The sequence below is a fragment of the Trichechus manatus genome, unplaced genomic scaffold, assembly GCF_000243295.1.
Source record: "Trichechus manatus latirostris isolate Lorelei unplaced genomic scaffold, TriManLat1.0 scaffold00025, whole genome shotgun sequence".
NCBI lineage: Eukaryota > Metazoa > Chordata > Mammalia > Sirenia > Trichechidae > Trichechus > Trichechus manatus.
In genome coordinates, this window is record NW_004443961.1 from 18701806 (window position 1) to 18723841 (window position 22036).

At 41.8% G+C, this 22036-nt stretch overlaps 1 protein-coding gene across 1 annotated transcript in view; it reads right to left on the bottom strand.

Annotated features, from left to right (window-relative positions):
* SLC24A2 (solute carrier family 24 member 2) overlaps nt 1-22036 on the bottom strand; it is a 321337-nt gene that overhangs the window by 54724 nt on the left and 244577 nt on the right. Inside the window, exon 7 of the mRNA XM_004373517.2 lies at nt 6774-6824. Coding sequence (XP_004373574.1) covers nt 6774-6824 — 51 coding nt within the window. The remainder of the gene's footprint in view (nt 1-6773; nt 6825-22036) is intronic.

Sequence of the window (22036 nt, forward strand, 5' to 3'; positions counted from 1 at the left end):
GTAAAAATTAGATATCACTTTTCCAAGAATATGCAGAATCACTCTATGAGGGGATAAGGGGGTGGGTGGTTGCCCATACCGGGTATCTGGAGTCACCAAAAGGCCCCAACCCCTAGAGTCACTTGTTTGCATTCCCAGGAAGATCTTTTACAAAAGCAAATACAGTCCCCAGGGAGAAGTGATACTGTCTAAACTGCCTGGTCTAGAAAATGTCTTATACAGAGCAGGTGCCCAATTTTTATTAAGTGAACACATTAGCATCAGGTGGTTGGTAAGATAGGTTGCCACCTTGGGAAGAAGAAATGAACAGTGGAGACAATGCCTCTTCTGAGAACCTACCCTCATTTCCCAAGGCTGTGCGAGATGCCTTTCACTCATCACTATGCCTGTGTGGACCACTAGTTGGTGAGTTCTTCAGGAGAAAGGCTGTCTTTAACCTTCACATGCCTTGCACCTATTGTAGTGCCTGCTACTTATTGGGTGTTAACAGATGAATGCATGAGTGAATGAATGAATAAGTGGATAAAATTCTAGTTGGCTGGGCTTGGGGGTGGGGAGGTAGGGTGTGACAAATTTGCTGCTCCAGTTTAGGTTCTGGGGCACTCGAGTGACAGGGGAGGGAATAAATTCTGAGGGCAAGGACAATTTTGCAAATGTCATAGTTTTGTCCAGTGTCTGAGAGTATGTGTATTGTTTAATTAAAACAAACATTTTACAGTAAAGTGTTCAAGTAGGGGGACATGTTCTATTCACAAGCTCACCAGTGCCAACTCTCTTTCTTCACTCTATGGTTCAGATCTTTCCCATGATCTGGGCTCCATTAAGCCTTCCATCTTCCCACTCCATAAACTATAGCAAATATGAACTATCCTTGTTCCTCATACCCTCATACCTTGTGCAGCAAACTGCAGTGGAGCCAAAAGGGCAGGGGCTTTGGAGTGACACAGTCCTGAGCTCTAGTCCTTTCTCACCACTCTCTGAGTCCCACAGCAAGTTACTTTGCCTCTCTGAGTCTTAATTTCCTCATCCAGTAAAATACTTCTTTAAGACTCAGTTTTCTCATCTTCAATAAAATCTACTGTGCATGATCATGAGGATGAAATGATACAGAACATGTAAAGCCCCCAGTACCGTACCCATCAGGTGAGAGGCAGCTAGTCAATCTTGGTGTGCCCCCACACTTTCTGTGCCTTCCGTTCTCTCTACCTGGCAGGTCCTTGCCACTCATATTCCCAAATTACCCCATATCCATAATGTACCAAATTGTTAGGTCCCAGTTCAAAGATTCCTTTCGCCACAAAATCTTCTATGAGCCTTCCCAGTTGAAAACCATCTTTCCTCTCTCTGCAATCTGTTATCCTTTTCTGAACACCTATGATACTTACCACTTTCTTCTTGGTAGCTCAGTGACTGCTGTTTTATTTCTCCCCCAGGCGTGTAAGATCCATAGAGGGAAAACTGCCTACCTTCTTTATTTTGTGTTTCCCCAAAGCACCTAGCTGAATAACCTGCACAGGGTAGGTTGTTGTTCTTGTTAGGTGCCGTCGAGTTGGCTCTGACTCATAGTGACCCTATGTACTACAGAATGAAACATTGCCCAGTCCTGCTCCATGCTCACAATCGTTATGCTTCAGCTCATTGTTGCAGCCACTGTGTCAATCCATCTCGTTGAGACTCTTCCTCTTTTTCACTGACCCTGTACTTTACCAAGCATGATGTCCTTCTCCAGGGACTGGTCGCTCCTGACAACATGTCCAAAGTATGTAAGACACAGTCTTGCCATCTTTGCTTCTAAGGAGCATTCTGGTTGTACTTCTTCCATGACAGATTTGTTCATTCTTTTGGCAGCCCATGGTATATTCAATATTCCTCACCAACACCACAATTCAAAGGCAGTCCAAAGAATTCTTTCTTCGGTCTTCCTTATTCATTGTCCAGCTTTCACATGCATATGATGCGATTGAAAATACCACGGCTTGGGTCAGGCACACTTTAGTCTTCAATGTGACATCTTTGCTTTCCAACACTTTAAAGAGGTCTTTTGCAGCAGATTTGCCCAATGCAATGCATCTTTTGATTTCTTGACTGCTGCTTCCATGGATGTTGATTGTAGATTCGAGTAAAATGAAATCCTTGATAACGTCAATCTTTTCTCCATTTATTATGATGTTGCTTATTGGTCCAGTTATGCAGTTGTGAAGATTTTTGTTTTCTTTATGTTGAGGTGTAATCCATACTGAAGGCTGTGGTCTTTGATCTTCATCAGTAAGTGCTTCAAGTCCTCTTCCCTTTCAGCAAGCAAGGTTGTGTTATTGGCATAACGCAGGTTGTTAATGAGTCTTCCTCCAATCCTGATGCCCCAATCTTCTTCATAAAGGCCAGCTTCTCAGATTATTTGCTCGGCATACAGATTGAATAGGTAAGGTGAAAGGATACAACCCTGATGCACACCTTTCCTGACTTTAAACCAAGCAGTGTCCCCTTGTTTTGTCTGAACAACTGCCTCTTGATCTATGGATGGGTTCCTTATGAGCACAATTAAGTGTTCTGGAATTCCCATTCTTTGCAATGTTACTCATCATTTGTTATGATCCACACAGATGAATGTCTTTGCATAGTCAATAAAACACAGGTAAATATCTTTCTGGTATTCTCTGCTTTCAGCCAGGATCCATCTGACATCAGCACTGATATCCCTAGTTCCATGCCTCTTCTGAATCTGGCCTGAATTTCTGGCAGTTCCCTGTTGATATACTGCTGCACCTGCTTTTGAATGATCTTCAGCAAAATTGTACCTGAGTATGATGTTAATGATATTGTTCGATAATTTCTGCATTTGGTTGGATCACCTTTCTTGGGAATAGGCATAAATATGGCTCTCTTCCAGTCGGTTGGCCAAGTAGCTGTCTTGTAAGTTTCTTGGCATAGACGAGTGAGCACTTCCAGTGCTACATCTGTTTGTTGAAACATCTCAGTTGATAACCTGTCAATTCCTGAAGCCTTGTTTTTCACCAATGCCTTCAGTGCAGCTTGCACTTCTTCCTTCAGTACCATCAGCTCCTGATCATATGCTGCCTCCTGAAATGGCTGAACATCGACCAATTCTTTTTGGTATAATGACTCTGTGTATTCTTTCAATCTTCTTTTGATGCTTCCTGTGTCACTGAATATTTTCCCCATAGGATCCTTCACTATTGCAACTCAAGGCCTGAATTTTTTCTTCAGTTCTTTCAGCTTCAGAAATGCCAAGCGTGTTCTTAAGAGATGCCGAACAGGTGCTTAAGCGTCATCACTTGAATACGTGCAGGACAATTCTGTGTATCTAGAAAGTCATCACTCAATTCCTCTTCAGAAAAGGGGTGGCACATATAACACATCTTTCCATTTGATCCACTTTGGGGGTGAAGGACAGGCCTCACTGCAAGTAGCTGACCTCGTACACCATCCAGAGAATTCCCTGGAAATGGTTATATGACTGGTCATATGGACAATCATATAAAGCACTGCCCAAAGGCTAGTGACATTTTTAAAACTGTGGAAAAAAAATGCTTAAGCAGATGGGGCATTTCTCAAAGGTTAGCTAGTATACAGTTATTGCCCAAAACTTCTTTGTCTTTATTACACTTCCTGAAATTGTACAACATGGAAGTGACATAAATCACAGCTATTATTATTTTTTAATGGGAGGGGAAGGCCCTTGAGAATTGGAGGAAGTTGCACATGGCAGATGCCACGTCTGAGGTTACCGAGCTGGCTCTGGGTCTTTTAGACAGAATCCCAGAATCAGGCTTAAGTCAGGTCTGGCTTGGCATGGAGGCAACTGTCAAAGGGTATGAGGTGAGGAGTCTAGGTGGAGACACTTGTTCCAAAATATCCTTTTTACGAGTACTGAGAGGAATTGCTATGTATTCAGAAGGCTTTGTAATCATCCAGAGGTTCCTATACCAGGTGAAGGATAACACTCTAACTAGCATTTCCAAAGCGGTCCATGTAAGAAAGGGTATTCTGATCAAAGAAGTCTGGGAAATATTGCAAGCCCTATCCCTGTTTATGATTCCCGGTATGCTACAGTGCCCAGTAGCAAATTGAAGGCTCTGAGAAGTCACGTGTAAAGAAACCTATTTAACTTAGCTCAGAAGTTCCCCCCACTTCTTTAACTATGAAATCAATCCTCTTTTATTTTTTCATCCCCAGGCTGTTTTAAAATTACTACTGATATCATATGAAACTAGGATTTCCCAGAACACACTTTTAAAATGCTGCATTAGCTACTATTAGCTATCATTGTAATGGGGATGAATTTTGACTTAAGAATGGGACGCATGGGATTTGAATGAAAGGCGGGGAAAGTCAAGAGAAAGCTAAGGAATGTAAAAGGTGACCTGTGAGGGCCCCAAGACACAATTTCACAGTCTCGCTAAGGGTCAGCCATGGTTCTCATTGCAGACATCATTTTTACTTTGTTTCCTGCCTAGAAAGCCCAGCAGTTACCAAATGATATCATCAGATTGAAGGTAGTGTGTTTCATCTTCTTGTGATCTTAAATTGTCTGGTGTAGGGAGGAAAGAGAAAGGACGCTCTCAGATGGCAACATTTGCTCAAATGAATGTGGAAAGAGGAAGGAAAGGAACAGAGTAAGGCAGGAATGGGACAACTGAGGGGACAGGGAGGCAGAAGCTGCACTGGCAACAGGAAGTTACGGGCGGAAGGCAGAGGACTGGATGGAATAAAGAGAGAAAGTGAAGGGTTGTGACAGGTCACATAGGGGCCATGAAAACGAGGCTGGGAATTTGGAAAACCTGGGAGCTAGCTATCAGATCAGAAAGTCAGTGAGTCCCAAGTCTTTGGCTTCTCATGTCAATCATCAATAAAAATAGAAATAGTCCAAAGATTTGGGATAAAAATAACACCTGGGACCACAGCCTTCTTTTAAGGCATGGGTAGCCCTTTCTTCTTCCTTGGTGATAGGATGCTTTCCTGCAGGTGGCATTCTGCTCTTGGGCCTCTTGATGCCCCAGGACCTGCATTTCACCAAGTGGCTGGAAGGGTTCTGGGCTCCCACAGGGCCCAGTCTAAGATCCTAATAGTGGCCTGCTGCTTTAGAAAACATCACAGTGGTTAAAGCACAGGGATAGCAACAGAGAAGGGCTCAGTGATGTGCTGAAGCCAAAATAGGGAGGGGCCGAGAAGGGCTTCTTACCCAGGGCTGTGAGATGTTCTGCTCTCGCATGCAAAGCAACTAGGAGATTTTTGGCAAGCTAAGGCAACTTAGAAATACAGGAAGCTAAAAGCAAGATTTCGACACATTTGGGAGTTTCTCTCATGGAGAAGGATAAAATTAGCCAATTCCCCTAGCAGGGTACTTTGGTTTCTTGTCAGTATCAATGTAGAAATCTGGTAAAAACCCCAAATGTTCTCATATGTTACACATATTTTCTATTATTCAAAAGGTGGAGGTATGTGTGTGGCGGCATGGGGTATAGGGCAATAGGGCATCTCCCTTTACAAGAATTCAACAGTTTCAAGTTGCTGTTCCATGGTGAACTTGACTCAGAATACTGACTGGCACAAGGCTGTGCTCTGGGATAGGGTCGGGAATTCATTAGTAAATCCAGTTGGTCCTCATTATTGTGGATTCCGCATCTGGGAAATCACATACTTGCGAAAATTTATTTGTGACTGTAAAGCTCCATGCTGGTGGTGCATTAGTGATCATTCATGGACGTCCACATGAACAGAGCAGTGTGTGTAGTCACAGCCGAGGTCTGAAGAGGCTGATTCGGTATCTGCTAATTCAGTGTCCTCGAGTTTATAGAATATTTACCAGTTGCCGTGGAGTCAACTCTGACTCATGGCAACCCCACGTGTGTCAAAGTAGAAATGTGATCCATAGGGCTTTCAATGGCTGATTTTTCAGAAGTAGATCGCTAGGCCTTTCTTCTAAGTTGCCTTTGGCTGGACTCAAACATCTTGGTTAGCAGCTGAGCGTGTTAACCATTTGCACCATCCAGGGACTCCTTATAGAACATAGCTGCTGCGAATAAGGAGAATAGACTACGTTCAAAAATCACTCTCTGCCATACTTTATTTCCTGAAGGAAAATGGTTAGAATGATATTCCCAACCACACAGAATGGAAACCCCAAAATTTAAGAGAAAAAAAGATTGACGTCCTCTTTCACTGGCTGGAATTGTGGCCCTAGCCTCTCAGAGTAATGTTCTTTCTTGTCTCAGTCAACAGGAGCCGTGGGGGTTTAGCCATGAACCCTCAGCACTCTGGATCAGAACCAGGTCTCTAGCTGGTTTGGGGTCTTCATTCTAGGGGTTACTTTAGAGTGACTCCTTCTTCTGCAGATATCAGAAAATCACTAGAACATACATCTTCCCCCACCCTGACCCTGAAGGCTTATTACAAGAGTGTTGGATGCGTGTATTTCTATATGTCGTCGTGAGCAAGTGGGGAAGCAATGCTGACCCACTGGGCTTGTGCTTGCTTGTGTTTCTGCTGCTGACACCATTTCTCTGAGTGTTACACGGTTGAGATGATTTGGACCGTTTGAACGGAATAACATGATTACCCATGGTATTGCACGTCTCCAAATTCCAAATAAACACGATGGCAAAAACTAGACGAAAATGCAGAAAGAATAGTAAGTTGCACAAGGTCACTGAAGTCATGCAAAAAGGAAAAAGAGATTAAAAAAAATAATGGGCAAGCAACAGACACCGTAAATGAAAAAAAGCCAATGCATACAATTCTAAAATCATGCTTACCTTCTTCAGTCATTGTGTCATAATATTTTAGTTTTCCATATGATCCAAGTTCTACAACATCACAGTAAAAGACACAAAGATAAGGAACGAGCTGTAATGCAAGAACTTTGTTTTTACACATTCTTAATTAATCAGATTCAGAGTTATACTGTCAAATTCCACAATCGTAACTATATAGAGATGTGCAAACATGGGCCATGTGGCAGACAGCTTTCACGGCCCATTTTCAGAAATCACTTAAAATATATTATTCTACTGGGGGAAGGATGTGCCCTGCATTACAGAAGAGGACACAGTTATTTTAACATCTTTTAACAGGACGCTTGGCAAAGATAGCTTCACAGCAGGTCTAGCCCAGCCCTATAATGTTTATAGAGGTGACACTCCAAGAGAAAGGGACTCAACAAGGACAATGTCCAGGCCCATTGAGGCTTACAGATACTGAGCTCCCTTGTCATGAACAGTCCCAGAAGTTCATTTCACAGCTCTTCTCCGACAGAACTACTTTCTAGAGTTTAAGGAAGACTACATGGGAAGCCCTGGAATGAAAAACCAGGTTCTAACCTTCCCTTTCACGTCTCATCTCATATTTTAGACAGACCACACTCAATACCATGTGTGCAGATGCCAGGAAGAGCTGCTGGAGGTGCAAGTGGTCTGGGAGGAAGAGGGAGACACAATCCCAGGGAAGAGCACCTGGCTCAGGCAAGTGAAGAGCAGCTGAAACTTCCAGATCAAGGTATCGCCGGCGGCCGCCGGTGAGGAGCAGGCAGCAGCCCCTTCTCCATGTACAAATGACCAAAAGACGCAAGCTACAGGGAAAACCAGTGGCAGAAAGTGAGCTGCTCTGAGCCAGTTGGTGGGAAAGGCAGCTGGGGTGAGGGGAGAGGGAAGAGGTGGGGATGCGCCATTTCTGCTTTCTTCAGTTCTGAAATAGAAACTTTTATTCTTCTTCATCTGAAAATTTCAGGTTGTTTTAAGCCACACTGAGCAGGTTAAAAATATTTTTCCTGGTCATAACAACTCTCCCAATAAACATCAAGAAATTAATTAGAGTCGAGAGATATTCCTGTGACTCTGCAGAATGCTCCCATAACTCATTAACTTGGGCGGTTGCTGGAAATCCACGAATGGATCAGCTGATAATTGATGGGCTTTGTGTACAACATGAAGGGTTGAGCTTAAAACACAATAATAAATATTCTTCTATTTTATATTTATATTCTACATTTGCTCTCTTTCTATATATATGTATATTCTTTTTCCACCTGCCTAAAAATTTACCTAAAGTTATTTTAATACACTAATACAGAATGATGCTCTGGGGAGAAAAATCACTTCATCTTTATGTTTCTGCAAAAATCAGCCTATTCTGGATTTTGTTTGATATATTACAAAGGATGCAGGTGCTTCAATATGAAATTGGATTTGTATAAATCACGAGAATTCTTTTTTTTTTACTGGCTTCTGGGGATTTCCTTCAGTGAAATATTTTTTTCTGGTATTTTAAGAACAGTAGTCTATTTATGACACGAGGACATTGCACAAGTTTGGAATTTTTAAATGATCTAAATACCGTCCTAAATATCAGAGACATGTTCATAGTTGTACACATAGATCTTCACATAAAATATGTGTGTGTGTGTAATCTTGCAGTAAATTGATGAATTACATAAGCCACTTAATTGTTTTGTGACCCCTCCTCCTCCTCCTCTGAGGTAAAGCAATAGAATAGCAGCTGGCATTTCTTATTATTTGCTTAGGAAATAGAATGTGGGCAGCTCTGTGTTTGCAAAGTAACAATATTCTACACAGTGAAGGTACATCATTGCATTTTTATAACTCTGTCTTTTTAGCTGAAAACCTCTGGCGGCACACATCTGTTCTCATGTATTATTCTGGAACTGTCAAACATCTGTTTGTGGCAGATATTATTCTTTACCTCATCTCTTGTGGAATGAAGTATAAATAAATAAATACAATCATGTTCTTTAATGATCACTTTATTTGTACATAGCTGGAATTAGAACTGTTCATGTCTGACAAAGCTCACACATTCTTGTCACTATGGCGATGTCTAGAGTGGTACTTGGCTGCTTCCTTGGATGATGAACGGGACAAGGGACAAGAGCTGGACAGAACACACCACAAATGTGGCTAAAGATGGTGGAAGAGAAGGAATAAGAGTTAGTGAAAAGTAGAATCACAACTGGTGACTGGGCAACTCAAAGCCTAGTGAGGAAGGAGGAGGAGGGAATGATATCTACCCAAGTGAAGGGAACCAGGCTTGCAGCTTGGTTAAAGGCAGAAAAGGACAGAGAAGGAAACCAGCCTGTGAGAATATCGTCTTAAATACTGATAGTAACTGGGTGGTAAGGTGGTGACTGCAGCGCTCCATACCCTCCAGACGGTCAGCAGCAGCATCCCGAGGCAAGCAGAGAACATCTCTGAGACCCAGGTCCCAGAATCCCCTGGGCCAGGCCTCAGGAGATGCAGGAAGAGGGCTCTGACAGGCAACTAGGACAGACATAACACGCACGCACAAGCCAGAGCACATCACACACCTGGCTGGTGTCCCACAGCCCATGGACGCCTCATGGGAAGTGTCCTCAGACGCTGCCTGCTGACAGCTTGTGGCCAGGGTTGTCTGGCTGAGAGGGCCTGAGAGGCAGGTTTCTGGACTGAAAACTCACCTGCCCAGGAACACAGCCTCCAATCAGCACACACCCCACAGAGAGTAACCAAGACCCCTTTTGCATCATTGGATCACGATTCAAACTGGGCCAAATCCAAACTAAGTTTCTTTGGGAAAGGAGGGAGAATGTGAGGGAGTTGAAGAGAATGCTATTCAATCCCACTCTAGCAGTGTCCATTGCATCAGCTGAGCAAGAGGAGCCAGGATGGGAAGAGCTAGGCCTCACCAATGAATGCTTCAACCTGGGTACCACCTGGTGTCTCTTCTACATTTCTCTAGTGAGGGCGCACAGCCTAAGAAAAAATTCCAGAACCCAGCAGTGAGTGTTTGGGATGAGCCTGTAAGCCAATCATGAATGCTGCCCATTGTGGCCTCCACACTTGCTTTCATGCCACTTGGACAGCTGGGGTCAGAGGTCCTAGATCCCCAGGAGGGTGGATCATCGCATCATTCCTCTGTTTCCTTTCAGGTTTTGCCAGCCGTCTCACCACCTGACTTCAAGGTACCTCTGAGCGCTTGTCCACACTTCGTGATTGACAAAATCAAGGCAAGGGCCTTGCCTTTAATCTCAAAGAATCAGTGAGTGAGAACTAGTATTTTGGGCTTCTTATTTCCTCCTTTCCTGAGAAGGGCATGAACACAGATTTCTCTTTCCAAAACTGCCTCTCTCAGCTCCACTGTCAAGGCCGTTGGCATTCTCAGCGCTCATCAACCAACCCCCTAGATGGGAGCGGCACGTTTCAGGCCCTCCAAGTTCTGAGGTTTAAAACAGAAAGTCAATAAAAGCCCCTTTGCTGACTTCATTTTATTGCAACAAAAAATAGAGGCGAATAAATCACTGAGAACAAGCATTTATTATATGTTAGCTGATGGAAAAAATAATGATTAACTTAATTATTTTTTAAATCGAAGAACCAGGTTTATTTTTGGTATTAGTTTGAATTGCATGTGAAGACCTAAAAATTAAGGCTTTCTCTATACAGACAGTACCTTCTTGATAAAGTTGTCTAATATCTATCAAGGAGGTGTGCACAAATATTGGAGTCCATCACACCCATGGAAGGAGCATTTTCAGCTGCACTGGGGGGTTAAGAACATGGGCTTTGAAGCCACAGGTATAAGTTTGAACCCAAGATCTACCACTTATTAGCTGTGTGACTTTGAGCAAACTGTACCTCTCTGAGTGTGGTTCTCTTGGCTGTAAAGGGATGTAGTAGTTATAGCTAACCCATAGGGTTGCAGTTGGGAGTAAATGAGATAATGACACATGCTAAGTAATCACTAGGGGGCAGCTATTATTACTGCAAACACCATAAAGAGGAGTGAAGGGGAATCCATGCAAAATGAATCAGGGCATTTAGAGAACCTGGCCTTTTACACAGGTTTGTTAAAAATAGAATTAACCCCTATCTATAGAGGTTTTAAACAGATATTTGTAGCTTAGCAGCAAAAGATGCTGCTATATTGGGGCCAGTATTTAAAAGAAAGCTCTTCATCAATCTTGCTCTTCTACTGTCAGCCCTATGGGAACGCTGGAACACGCACCACAACCACGGGAGCAGGAGGCAGAAACTGGACCCTTCATTCATCACCGCACCAGGGTTCCTGCTTGGAACCTAGGTACCGCCCCCCTCTAGTATTTGCGTGCAAGCCAATCTCCCCCACTAGGTTTTCCATGTCTTAAGAGGCAGGCCCCCAATTTCTCTTTAGATCCCTCCCAGCAGAACCTAGAACAGCACTTTGCTTGTACCACGTGTTCTTATATTTTAAAAATAAACAGATGCACGTTCCTAACTGACAATGAAGTTCAGGATGCTTTGGTTTGTTGATCTTCCTTGGGTTTGCTGACATCAGGAAGGCGGGCGCTGATGCCTGAGGCCTCTTGTTTGTTCGTGCCGATAACGTCATTATCAAGGTTAGGAGAACTACTGAGCAAGACAACTCTACTACTTGTGAGCTGTTTGACTAAGCAGGGTACCTACCTCTCTGAGCCTCGATCTCTTCTTCTATAAAATGGGGATAAGGGTAAGAAATACCTAGTCTCAGGAGGATTTGGGAAGGATCAGATGAGAAAATGTCTATAAACCACTCGTCACCAGGGTGGCACAGACATGTTCAGTAACCGGTACCCCTCTTCATTATCTGCCAAAGGGACACCACAAATATCTAACTTAGCCCAGAACAAGGTGGTTAAACCCTACCAGTTACCAGTTGCCATCAAGTCAATTCTGACTCATAGTGACCCCATGTGTTTCAGGGTAGAACTGTGTTCTACAGGGTTTTCATAGCTGGACCTTTTGGAAACAGATCGCCAGGCCTTTCTTCCAAGGTGCCTCTGGGTGGGTTTGAATGACCAAGCTTTAGGTTAGTAGTTGAGTGCATAACTGTTGGTGCCACCAAAGGATTCCTGGTTAAACCCTAGTCAAACTCTAATTATCTCTGTGGGTGGACTCCAATCTATACTTGACATGGACAAGTCAATAAAACCCTCTAGACTTCTTCCTCCCTTAAACACAAGGAAGACTGTCAAAAGAAAAACTTTCAGTCTCGTAAAAGGCTACCGGGTTAACTTCCAGAACATGTTTTGCAGTATTAATGCTTTAGCCTGAAGGCTTATTTATTTTTTTCAAGTCTGTGAATTTATTTTTGTTATTGGTAAAAGTGTTTGTTTGGAAGTTTTGTGAATAGATAGTATAAGGGTTGAGTATTTGCAATTTCCCATTCTACCCTCGCAAATGTAACACTTATATTTGTAGATGTATACAATTTTTAAGTTTCTTTCAGCGTTTCTGGGTTAAAACGGCACCATCGTCTTTCTTCTCTCCTCTCCTTCTGTGAAAATATTAATCAAAGTAAAGCATGAATTCTTAGTTACATGATGCCTTCTACTACAGCCCAATTTTAAGTTTTTTGTTAGATTTCATCTCAAAAGCAGCTGTATGGACCACCAGAATTAATGGCTTTCTATTAAGTGGCTTTCTTTGGTCATTTATCTTTTATAACAGATGTTCATACCAAATGAAGTAATTTTTTTTTTATTGTACTTCAGGTGAAGGCTTACAGAACAAATAGTTTCTCATGAAACAGTAGTGTACATATTGTTTTATGACATTGCTTAACAACCCCACAACATGTCAACCCTCTAACTTCTCAACCTTTTTTTTTTGGTGAAAATACACATAGCCAAAGATACACCATTTCAAAAATGTCTACACGCACAGTTCAGTGACATTGACTACGCTCTTCCAATGGTGCTGCTATTCTCACTTAAGATGAAGGCTTACAGAACAAAATAGTTTCTCATTTAACAGTTACTGCACACGTTGCCCTATGACAATGGTTAACAATCTCACAACACATCAACAATACCCTTACTCAACCTTGGGTTCCCTGTCACCAGCTTCCTTGTCCCCTTCTGCCTTCTGGCCCTTGTCACTGGACTACTGTACCTCAAATGAAGTAATTTTTTAAACTTCAAAAAGAAACCTTCAAGAGACTGAGGTTAAATGAGGAAACAACCGTAATTCCTTGTTTCTCACTCAAGTCAGAAGGAAAGGAACATTTTAACCTCCAAATTCAAAATCTTGTACGAAAAAGCTATCCAAGTACTGACTCATCACAGAAGCTCTGCTTAACATTCTGTGGGGGATTGATGTTCCCACGTTAAACTTCCCGAAGAGGCCCTTAAATGTGTACATGTTTGTCCAGGGACATCTGTACTCAACATGTGGTAAATATATATGTCACACACGAGGTGTGAACAGAGATGATTTTGCCCTATGGAGTTCGTTTCATACCAGACTCTTCCAAATCCATGCTAATGAGTATTTCTTTTTTGTTCAATGGGATTAAAACCTCTCACTTAGGCTTTTGGAAGCAAGGCAAGAACGTTGCAAGTGACAACAAAGGGCTAGCCTCCATCAGCTGTTGAGTTTCAAGTAGGATATGTGAATACACATATACACACGCACACGGCTACCTCTTAAGAGATTTATCACCTAATTTTTATGTTCTCTGAATCTAGCCCTTGTCATAAAATAGTCATCCTTTTCAGCCTTCCTGCACACTTACGTGGTATTGCTACCATTTTTGTCTCCCTACTCGGCACATATCCTTCCTTGGTTATGCCCTCCTGCTGACACCATTCTGTGGCCCCAGGCTCCAGGAAATACTGATACCACATCTGTGGCCAAAGGAGGAGTCGGAACAATCCTCAGCATCTGGTCCACTGCCTGGAGTGTAAGAGGCATGTTGACAAAGCACCAGTGAACTATTTCAAATAGAGGTGCACATGCCAATGCCTACAGGAGCCAGGCATGAAGGTGAGTGAAGTGGGCTGGGGAAAACATTAGTGAGTGGTGGGGATTATGGAAAACAGGACAGTGCATGCCTAAAAAGGGCAAGCAGCACTCAGTCTAGCTGTGGCTTCCAAGGGGGAATGCAGGCACAGTGTTGACAGACCTTTGATTATTCAAGGGAAGCCAGATACCTGGATTTTTATGTGAAATCTGATTTTTAAATATTGACAACTAATTTCAAATTTTAAAACACACTCTGGGCCAATTTTAAACCAACGCTTGGTTTAAAATCAACATTCTTAGTCAAATTTTCTTACAAATATTAGTTGAATGAATGAATGAGTGAATGAATGAGACAAGCTGGGCTGTTGGAAATGGGAGGAGTCCTTGCTCAGCAATTCACCTCCAGAAGGTCAAGGACTCTGGCACACTTCCTTGTCTTCCTTGAAACTTACATCCCTTACTGGTGTAGGTACCACCGCTCGCTCACCTCTGACTTAGAAGCAGACTGAGTCGCATCAACTCAGGCTCCTCTGGGACCACCAAGGTGGAGCCTAGGTCAGATAGACTGACGTGTGATGACCCTATGACTAATTCTTTCCTTTACACATGTTCCTGCCCAGCCAGATTTACCATCACACAAGCCAAGGGGGTGATTTTTTGTTTTGTTTTTAATTTTATTTTGGGGAGGAATGGAAGTTGCCCATTAGGTGTAACTGTCCCCAATTATCTTGCAGAGAAATATCTGGGCTGTGGGAAATACAGTAGAAGGTTCTGAATGTGGATTAGGATCACCAAGGGAGGTACCAATATAATTATGTGGGAATTATCATCCTTGAACAGTGAACAATAATGCATGGTCATTACTGTGAATCATCCAGATGGTTCCTAATTAAATGACCAAGTGAGTCCCTAGACACTCTGACTTCTTATAAATTTGTCACCTAATTTGCAGCCTTGCTCCTCTGTGGTGTTGCTTAGCAATATCAGTGATTACTGATTTCTGTCCTGTGAGGAGCTGACTCAGGCCATATTTCACCATATTTTACATGCTCTGGATGATCAAGCAAGAAAAATCGGAGCTGGATATGCTGTTCTGCTATTTTCTTTTGGAGGTGGGCTGGAGAGGGGAAGAGTACAGGCGAGAATGAGCAAGTTTCTAGAAAGGATCTTTAAAAGAAAAACAATGAGCAACCTAGGCAAGAGAGTCAACCCAAAACAGTGTGATTGAAAGATTTCCTGCCTTTCATGAGCATCCTTTCAGTTGTGTCATTAAAGACATCAAAGACAATTTTTAGATAATTTTAAACACTGATTCTTTGCCAGGATGTTTTCTTTTTTCCCCAAAGGGGAGGAGAAAATCAAGAGACAATATAGCATGACGGCTACATGTACACATGGAGCCTACAGACCTTGACTTGACCACTGGGTCTGCCACTTCACTAGCCATGCAAACTTGGGCAAGTTACCTAACCTCTTTGAGACTCAGTTCCACATTTATGTAAAATGGGAATAATAATGGTTGTCTTGTAGGGTTATGGCAAGGATTACAGGTACTTAACACATAATTGGCATATAATATTAATTAAATATATGGTAGTTATTATTATGCCTTTAAAGCACCTATTGGCTTGCCTTCAAATGAAGCAGGAAGTTCTCACTAACAGCATTCTTCTGATCTTCACAAAATCAGAGTGAACTTGGTATTAGGAGATCTTATCACTGTGAGGTGGAACAGAGAGGTCTTATAGCACAGCATAAGCTTTGGAGTCAACAGACGTGGGTTCTAGCCCAGACTTTACTTCTTATTAGCTGTGTGACCTAAGTAGTAAGATACTTAGCCTTTTAGTGCCTTGGTTTCCTCATCTGTAAAATGGGGATAATACTAGTATGCCCTCACTGTGTTGCTGTAACGGGTTTTACATGGTGCCTAGAACATTGGAAGTGCTCAATATATGGGAACTATCATTCTCTGATTGGGCCAAAGTCCAGTGAGTGACAGGTTGATCAGGCTAACATAATAAGTCACAATAAATGACTACCCAGGATTAAAATCTTGTTTTAACATTCTTTTCACAAGTTTATATTAGAGCAAACCAAACCAAAAAACCAAACTTGTTGCCATCTACTAGATTCCAACTCATAGTGACACAATAAGACAGAGTAGAACTGCCCCATAGGGTTTCCAAGGAGTGGCTGGTAGATTCAAACTGCTGACCTTTTGGTTAGCAGCTGAGCTCTTAACCACTGTGCAACCAGGGCTCCATATTAGAGGATAAACAGGTAAAAAAGACAAATGAAAAAAATAATGTCAAATTACGTGATGCCAAATGAAGTCCATGAATCTTGCATATTTTTGGTATAATCTGACATCAGGTAGTCTTTACTTAAAGAACGTACAACTCAGTGGTAGAATTCTTGCTTTCCCTGCAGGAAATCGTGGTTCAATACTGGGCCAAGTGCACCTCATGTGCAGCCATCACTCATCTGTCATCGGGGGCTTGTGTGTGGCTATGATGCTGAACAGGTTTCAGAGGAGCTTCCAGATTAAAACGGACTAGGAAGAAATGCCTGGTGAGCTACTTCTGAAAATCAGCCAATGAAAACTCTATGGATTACAATGGTCTGACCCACAACTGATCATGGGGATGGTGCAGCCTTTCATTCTGTTGTGCATGGGGGCGCCATGAGTGCCTACTGGATGGCAGCTGACATGACTCAGGGAAAGAGATGATCCAAGGGTCTTTAAATTTTGATTTTCAAAGTGAAAGCTCAAAAAGGGACTCCAAACTGTTTGGAAAAATAGTATTGACTAGCTGTTAAGTGAGTGGGCTTTGGGGTCCAACAAGTCTGGATTTTAACATGGCTCCATCAATTACTTCCCTTGTGTCCTTAAGAAAATTATTTAAGTACTCGAACCTTCATTGTCCTTTTCTGTAAAACGGTTATAATAGAAGTTACTATCTCATAAAATTGATGTGATGATTAAATATCTAATTCATGTAAAAGGCTTAGCATAGTGTCTGTTCCACCGTAAGTGTTCAATAAATACTAGTTACTCCTATTGCCATTCTTATGGCCTTCACGTGCATAAATTCAGAGTTTTGGTTGGACAGTCAACATTCTTTCTGATCGCTTCTTTTTTAGATGGAGTTTCAAGGAAGAAAATAATATTGTTAAAGATGGTGAAAAAATACGTTTGAATAGCAAATATGGTCTGAAATCATCCAGGCAACATTTAGAATTTATTTCTCATTTCAGAACATCTGTTTGAGCTCTTCTAATAGTAAGTTTCTGAGAAATGGTCTCAATAAATTTTGTTTTGGGTGAGTTGGGGGGTTAGAAGCTAACATTTTCACTAATGACATTTTCTAACATCTTGGGTATACTTTTTATGTCTGCAAACTGAAAGATTATGTTTACAAAGTCAAGCAAAAGACACTTTTTGACTAAATCCCATCAAATCTAGTGTGGGGATACAAACACATTTATTACTCAGCCTTAAAAGTAGCAGAACATTCCATACCCTTCACCTGTCCCCCTCCCCACTTTTTTAAAAGGACTTAGTAGGTGGTGTGTACAGATAGGCCCATGGTTGTCTTTCACAGAAACAGGAGCTTGGTTACATTACACGTGAACATGTGGACAAGACCCCTGGGGCGGGGCCTAAAGTGATGCTGATCCTTCTATAAGCCACACCCACAATCCAACCAGTCACAAAGCCCTATCAATTCTAACCCCCTAAATATCCTCAATTCTGTCCTATCTGCTCTACTCCCATGGCCCCTGCCTTGGTCTGAGGCCTTGCCTAAGCTACTGCAATAGACTTATCTGAACTTTCTTTTTCTAATCTTTCTTATCATCTGTCTACCCCAGCCCCTTTCATGTTTTACCAGAGTAATCTTGAGAATATGACATGCTATTTTATACCTCTAAATCTTGTTTAAAAAAAAATTAGAATTTTATTACTTCTTCTAATTTATTTAATCCTTCAGAACCTAGATTTCAGGTCCCTTCTCCAGGCAGCCTTCTTGAATGTCTCTATCCCTAGGGTAAGTCACTTCCTTCTGTGTGCCATTTCTGTTCCAAGTATATGCTTCTGTTGCTGTGCTCACCACATGTACCTTTATCTATTTGCTTTCTGTCTTTAGGGCAAGGAATCATCATACTCATCTCATTAATTCCAGCACCAGCAGAGCTCCTGGCACTCCACAGGCGTTCAACAAATACTGCTGAATTGAATGCAATAGCCATTTAATAGTGCTCTGTTAATCTTCCTCAGCCTAGTTGCCATTGGTGCTGATGCTTATGACTTCTCCCATTTTAGTGTGCTTACTATGGTTTCAACTATTCTATCCTCAGTATATCTGTGGGGAAGGAACCTGGAAAAATACATATGGTTTCAACTCTGGGATACTCCTTCGTGCTTCTGTAAAGTAGGAGGATTTACATCAGTGAAAAAGAGCCAGGACAAGAGTCCTCAGCACGCAAGAGAAAATGGCAGCAATAGCTTGGGTGAGGCAATGATAATCACTGGCACACAGAATGGATGCCGCATGCTCATTAGAGAACAACTCGGATGTTCTCCTGGATCCCTTCTTGCAGCCTAGCTGGACTCAGCCAGTTCTGCCAGGTAGAGCGAATCAGCGCTAAATGATTCCAGCCCTTGGGTGAGCACAACTGAGTTTTACCCTCTGGTGCATTCAGCACCAAATAATGTCAGAACGGCATACAAGAATAGTGTCCTAGGGGAGGAGAGCAAAAACAATAAAAGTAAAAAAATTAAAACCTTTGCTATCTGAGGGGGTAAAAGGGCAAGGGATAAGATAGTACGAAAAGACAAGAGACTTTGAGAACACAATGAAATTAAGGCAAAAACAAACAGACAAACAAAAACCCTGGAAGACAGGAAGGAAATGAATGCCACTGAGTGGCAGTAACTCAAAGTGAAAACTATCCTTGTGATTGCCATCAAGTCAATTCCAACTCGTAGCGACCCTACAGGACAGAGTAGAACTGTCCCATAGGGTTCCCAAGGCTACAATCTTTCGGGAGGCAGACTGCCATATCTTTCTACCATGGAGTGGCTGGTGGGTTTGAACCGCTGACTTTTTGGTTAGCAGCCAAGCACTTGACCACTGCACCACCAGGGCTCCCCCGCTAAAGTTCTGTTCAGGATTTCATTTTCCTGAACCCTTGAACCATATCACAATGGAAACAACCACCCAAAGTTATGAAGGACTTAAGGAATCTAAATTTAAGTGGAAAGAATTTTTACACAATCTTCTAAATTTCATATATTTTAAGTCTAAATCCATTTACCATTACAAGTTGCCATCCAGTTGATTCTGATTCACGGCAACCACACATGGTTTTCAATGGCTAATTTTTTTGGAAATAAATCACTGGGCCTTTCTTCCTAGGCATCTGGTTGGACTCCAACTGCCAACTGTTCAGTTAGCATCCAAATAAGTTAACCTTTGCACCACCCAGGGACTTCTCATTTATCGTTGTTGTTGTTATGTGCCATTGAGCCGATTTCAACTCATAGCGACCCCGTGTGACAGAGTAGAAATGCCCCATTGGGTTTCCTTGGCTGTAATCTTCGTGGGAGCAGATCACCAGGTCTTTCTCCTGTGGAGCCAGTGAGTGGGTTCGAACTGCCAGTCTTTCACTTAGTATCCAAGCGCTTAACCATGGTGCCACCAGGGCTCCTCTATTTACCATTATTTGTATTTAAATACCATACTGTATAAAGTGGGACAATACAAATAATTTAAACCCAGGATGTAATGATATGGTACAAGATTAAGATATATTTCACAAATAGTCAATTATGCATCTTAGATTAAATATCAAATGCCTGCCAGGGAATTAGAGGCCTGATGATGTAGGAGGCAGGGCTCGCCATGACCTTCTAATACCTAAGCATCCAGATGGTGGTCTAAGGATGCTTCAGCATAATTAAAAAAATTAATACAGTAATTGTGTTCCCAGATTTTTATTTTTAGTCAATATGTTGGAAAAAAGATTTTTTTAGTCTGCTGAACATCTTGAAGCTACGGATTCCAGATGCAATCTGGACTGTTTGGAGATAAATGAGTTAAATACCACATCACATGATTTCCTTCTCATTGCACAAAGGACATATCCAACCCCAAAACTCATTGCCGTCGAGTTGATTCCGACTCATCCTACAGGACAGAGTAGAACTGCCCCATAGGGTTTCCAAGGAGTGACTGGTAGATTCACACTGCCAACCACACAGAAGCTATAAGTATAGAGAAGCTATAATTATAGAGCTTCAGGGTAATTTTTGCACAGTTAAAAGCCAGATTGACAGAAAGCTCAGTTCACATGTTATCTTACAGATAGGTATGCCAGGATCTGAAAAAGTGGCATATGGTTTTCTTCTTAAGGGTAAAATATAGAAAAGATAATCCAGTGACTTACTTCTGAACCATTGGGAGCTGTCTAAAAATACGATGGGTGCAAGAAAAAAAATTTATTTGGCCAATATTTACATAGAATTTATGATGTCCCAGGCACTGTTCTATGTGCTCTATGAATAGCATTCCACTGAATACATTTAACAGCCCCAAGAGATAGATACTAATATCTACTTCTGAAAAATCAGCCATTGAAAACTCTATGGAGCACAGTTCTACTCTGACATACATGGGGTTGCCATGAGTCTGAACTGATTTCACAGCAACTGTTAAAAAAAATTTTTTTTTAAAAAAAAATTTTTTTTTAAATTTTATTTTACAAAACAAAAAGTTGAGTTACAGTATAGTTATGTAACTTGCTCAAGGTTACAAAGCTAGTAAGTGGCAGAGCAGGGATTCAAACCAACGTGCCTGGCTCTACAATGTGTCTGCTTAGCAACTATGCTATGTGACTCCTTGTGAGAGTCCGACGGGAAGGGGCCACCATTGACACACCAAGCAGGGGCAGAGAGCTGATGGAAGGGGACACACTGTATGATGTCACCTTTAAGCTCTAAGAATCAGTTCCTCACATTCCAATCCACACTAGAAATAAGAAGATGAAGTACAGTCCTGAGGTCAAGAAAATAATCTGTAACTTCTTCGAGATACAAAACTTTACATGACCTATTATATCATGAATGGAAATGTGGTACAATGAAAGAAAGATGAATAACTGGGTAAAGTTTCTTTCAGAAGTGATAGAGGAGAATTTTCATGAAAAAGAGTTTTCTGAAATGATTGATTTCCTATGGAATTTAAGTCCTGACAATAATGGTTGCTCTGGCCTAAAGGTCATAGAGTTGAAGCAAAGCTACATTTACTATCGGTTATTTCGGTTTAAGTGCTGCCTCCCTCAGAGGTCAGAGTGGAAACACCACCGCCACAGATGTAGCCTTAGAGGTCAGTACAACTGCATTTCTAAAGCTCGGCTTCACCGATAGCATTTAAACTGGTTTTCAGGAAGTTAACTAGTCTGGGACAAGCACTGGCTAATGTTTCTCTGGAGTCTTGTCCACAGTGGGGCTTGTGTAGGAAAATGTTCCCGATGGGGTCATCACTAACATCAGCTTGTAACAGGAATGTATTTTATGAACTAATAAACAAATACAAGAATATATAAATACAAAATAAACCAAACTGATGTAGATGTATAAGTTTTATGTAAACAATGCTGCTTTACTTACATAGAAGCCTGATTCTTTACAAGTGTGTGTGACGTGTGTGTGCATACGTATGTGCGTACGTGTGTACGAGTGTATGTACGTACACGTATGTATGTGTGTGTGTATATATGCATATGTGTGTGTGTATATGTGTGTGTGTGTGTGTAGCCTCATGTGAGCCCCAAAACAACCTGTGAAGGACAGTCCAGTGTGGGTGAGGGAATTATTTTTAATGGTTAAGGTGAAGAGGTCAGACTTGGTGGGTCTGATAATGTGAGGTCAGGAGGAAAAGTGGACCTTGAGAGCACTTGAGGATTTGTGATTACAATGATCAGTGTCCACAGATGAGTTGAAAGCACAGTGCAGAGCACAGATGGAAACCAGGAAGAGCTGTCACTTCTCTCAGAGAAAATGGTCACATCACTGAGTGCAAGTTATACTACCTGCATTCCATTAGGCAAGGCCTGGTTATTTATTAAACAATCAAAGGTGTCTTTAGCTTAAATGTGTTTAATTTGGGAGAAAGACCCTTTGAATGCTCTCATATTGCCAATAATATTTATATATCGATATACATCTTGAATGGGTAGTCTTTGAGAAAATGAAAGTGCTTTTT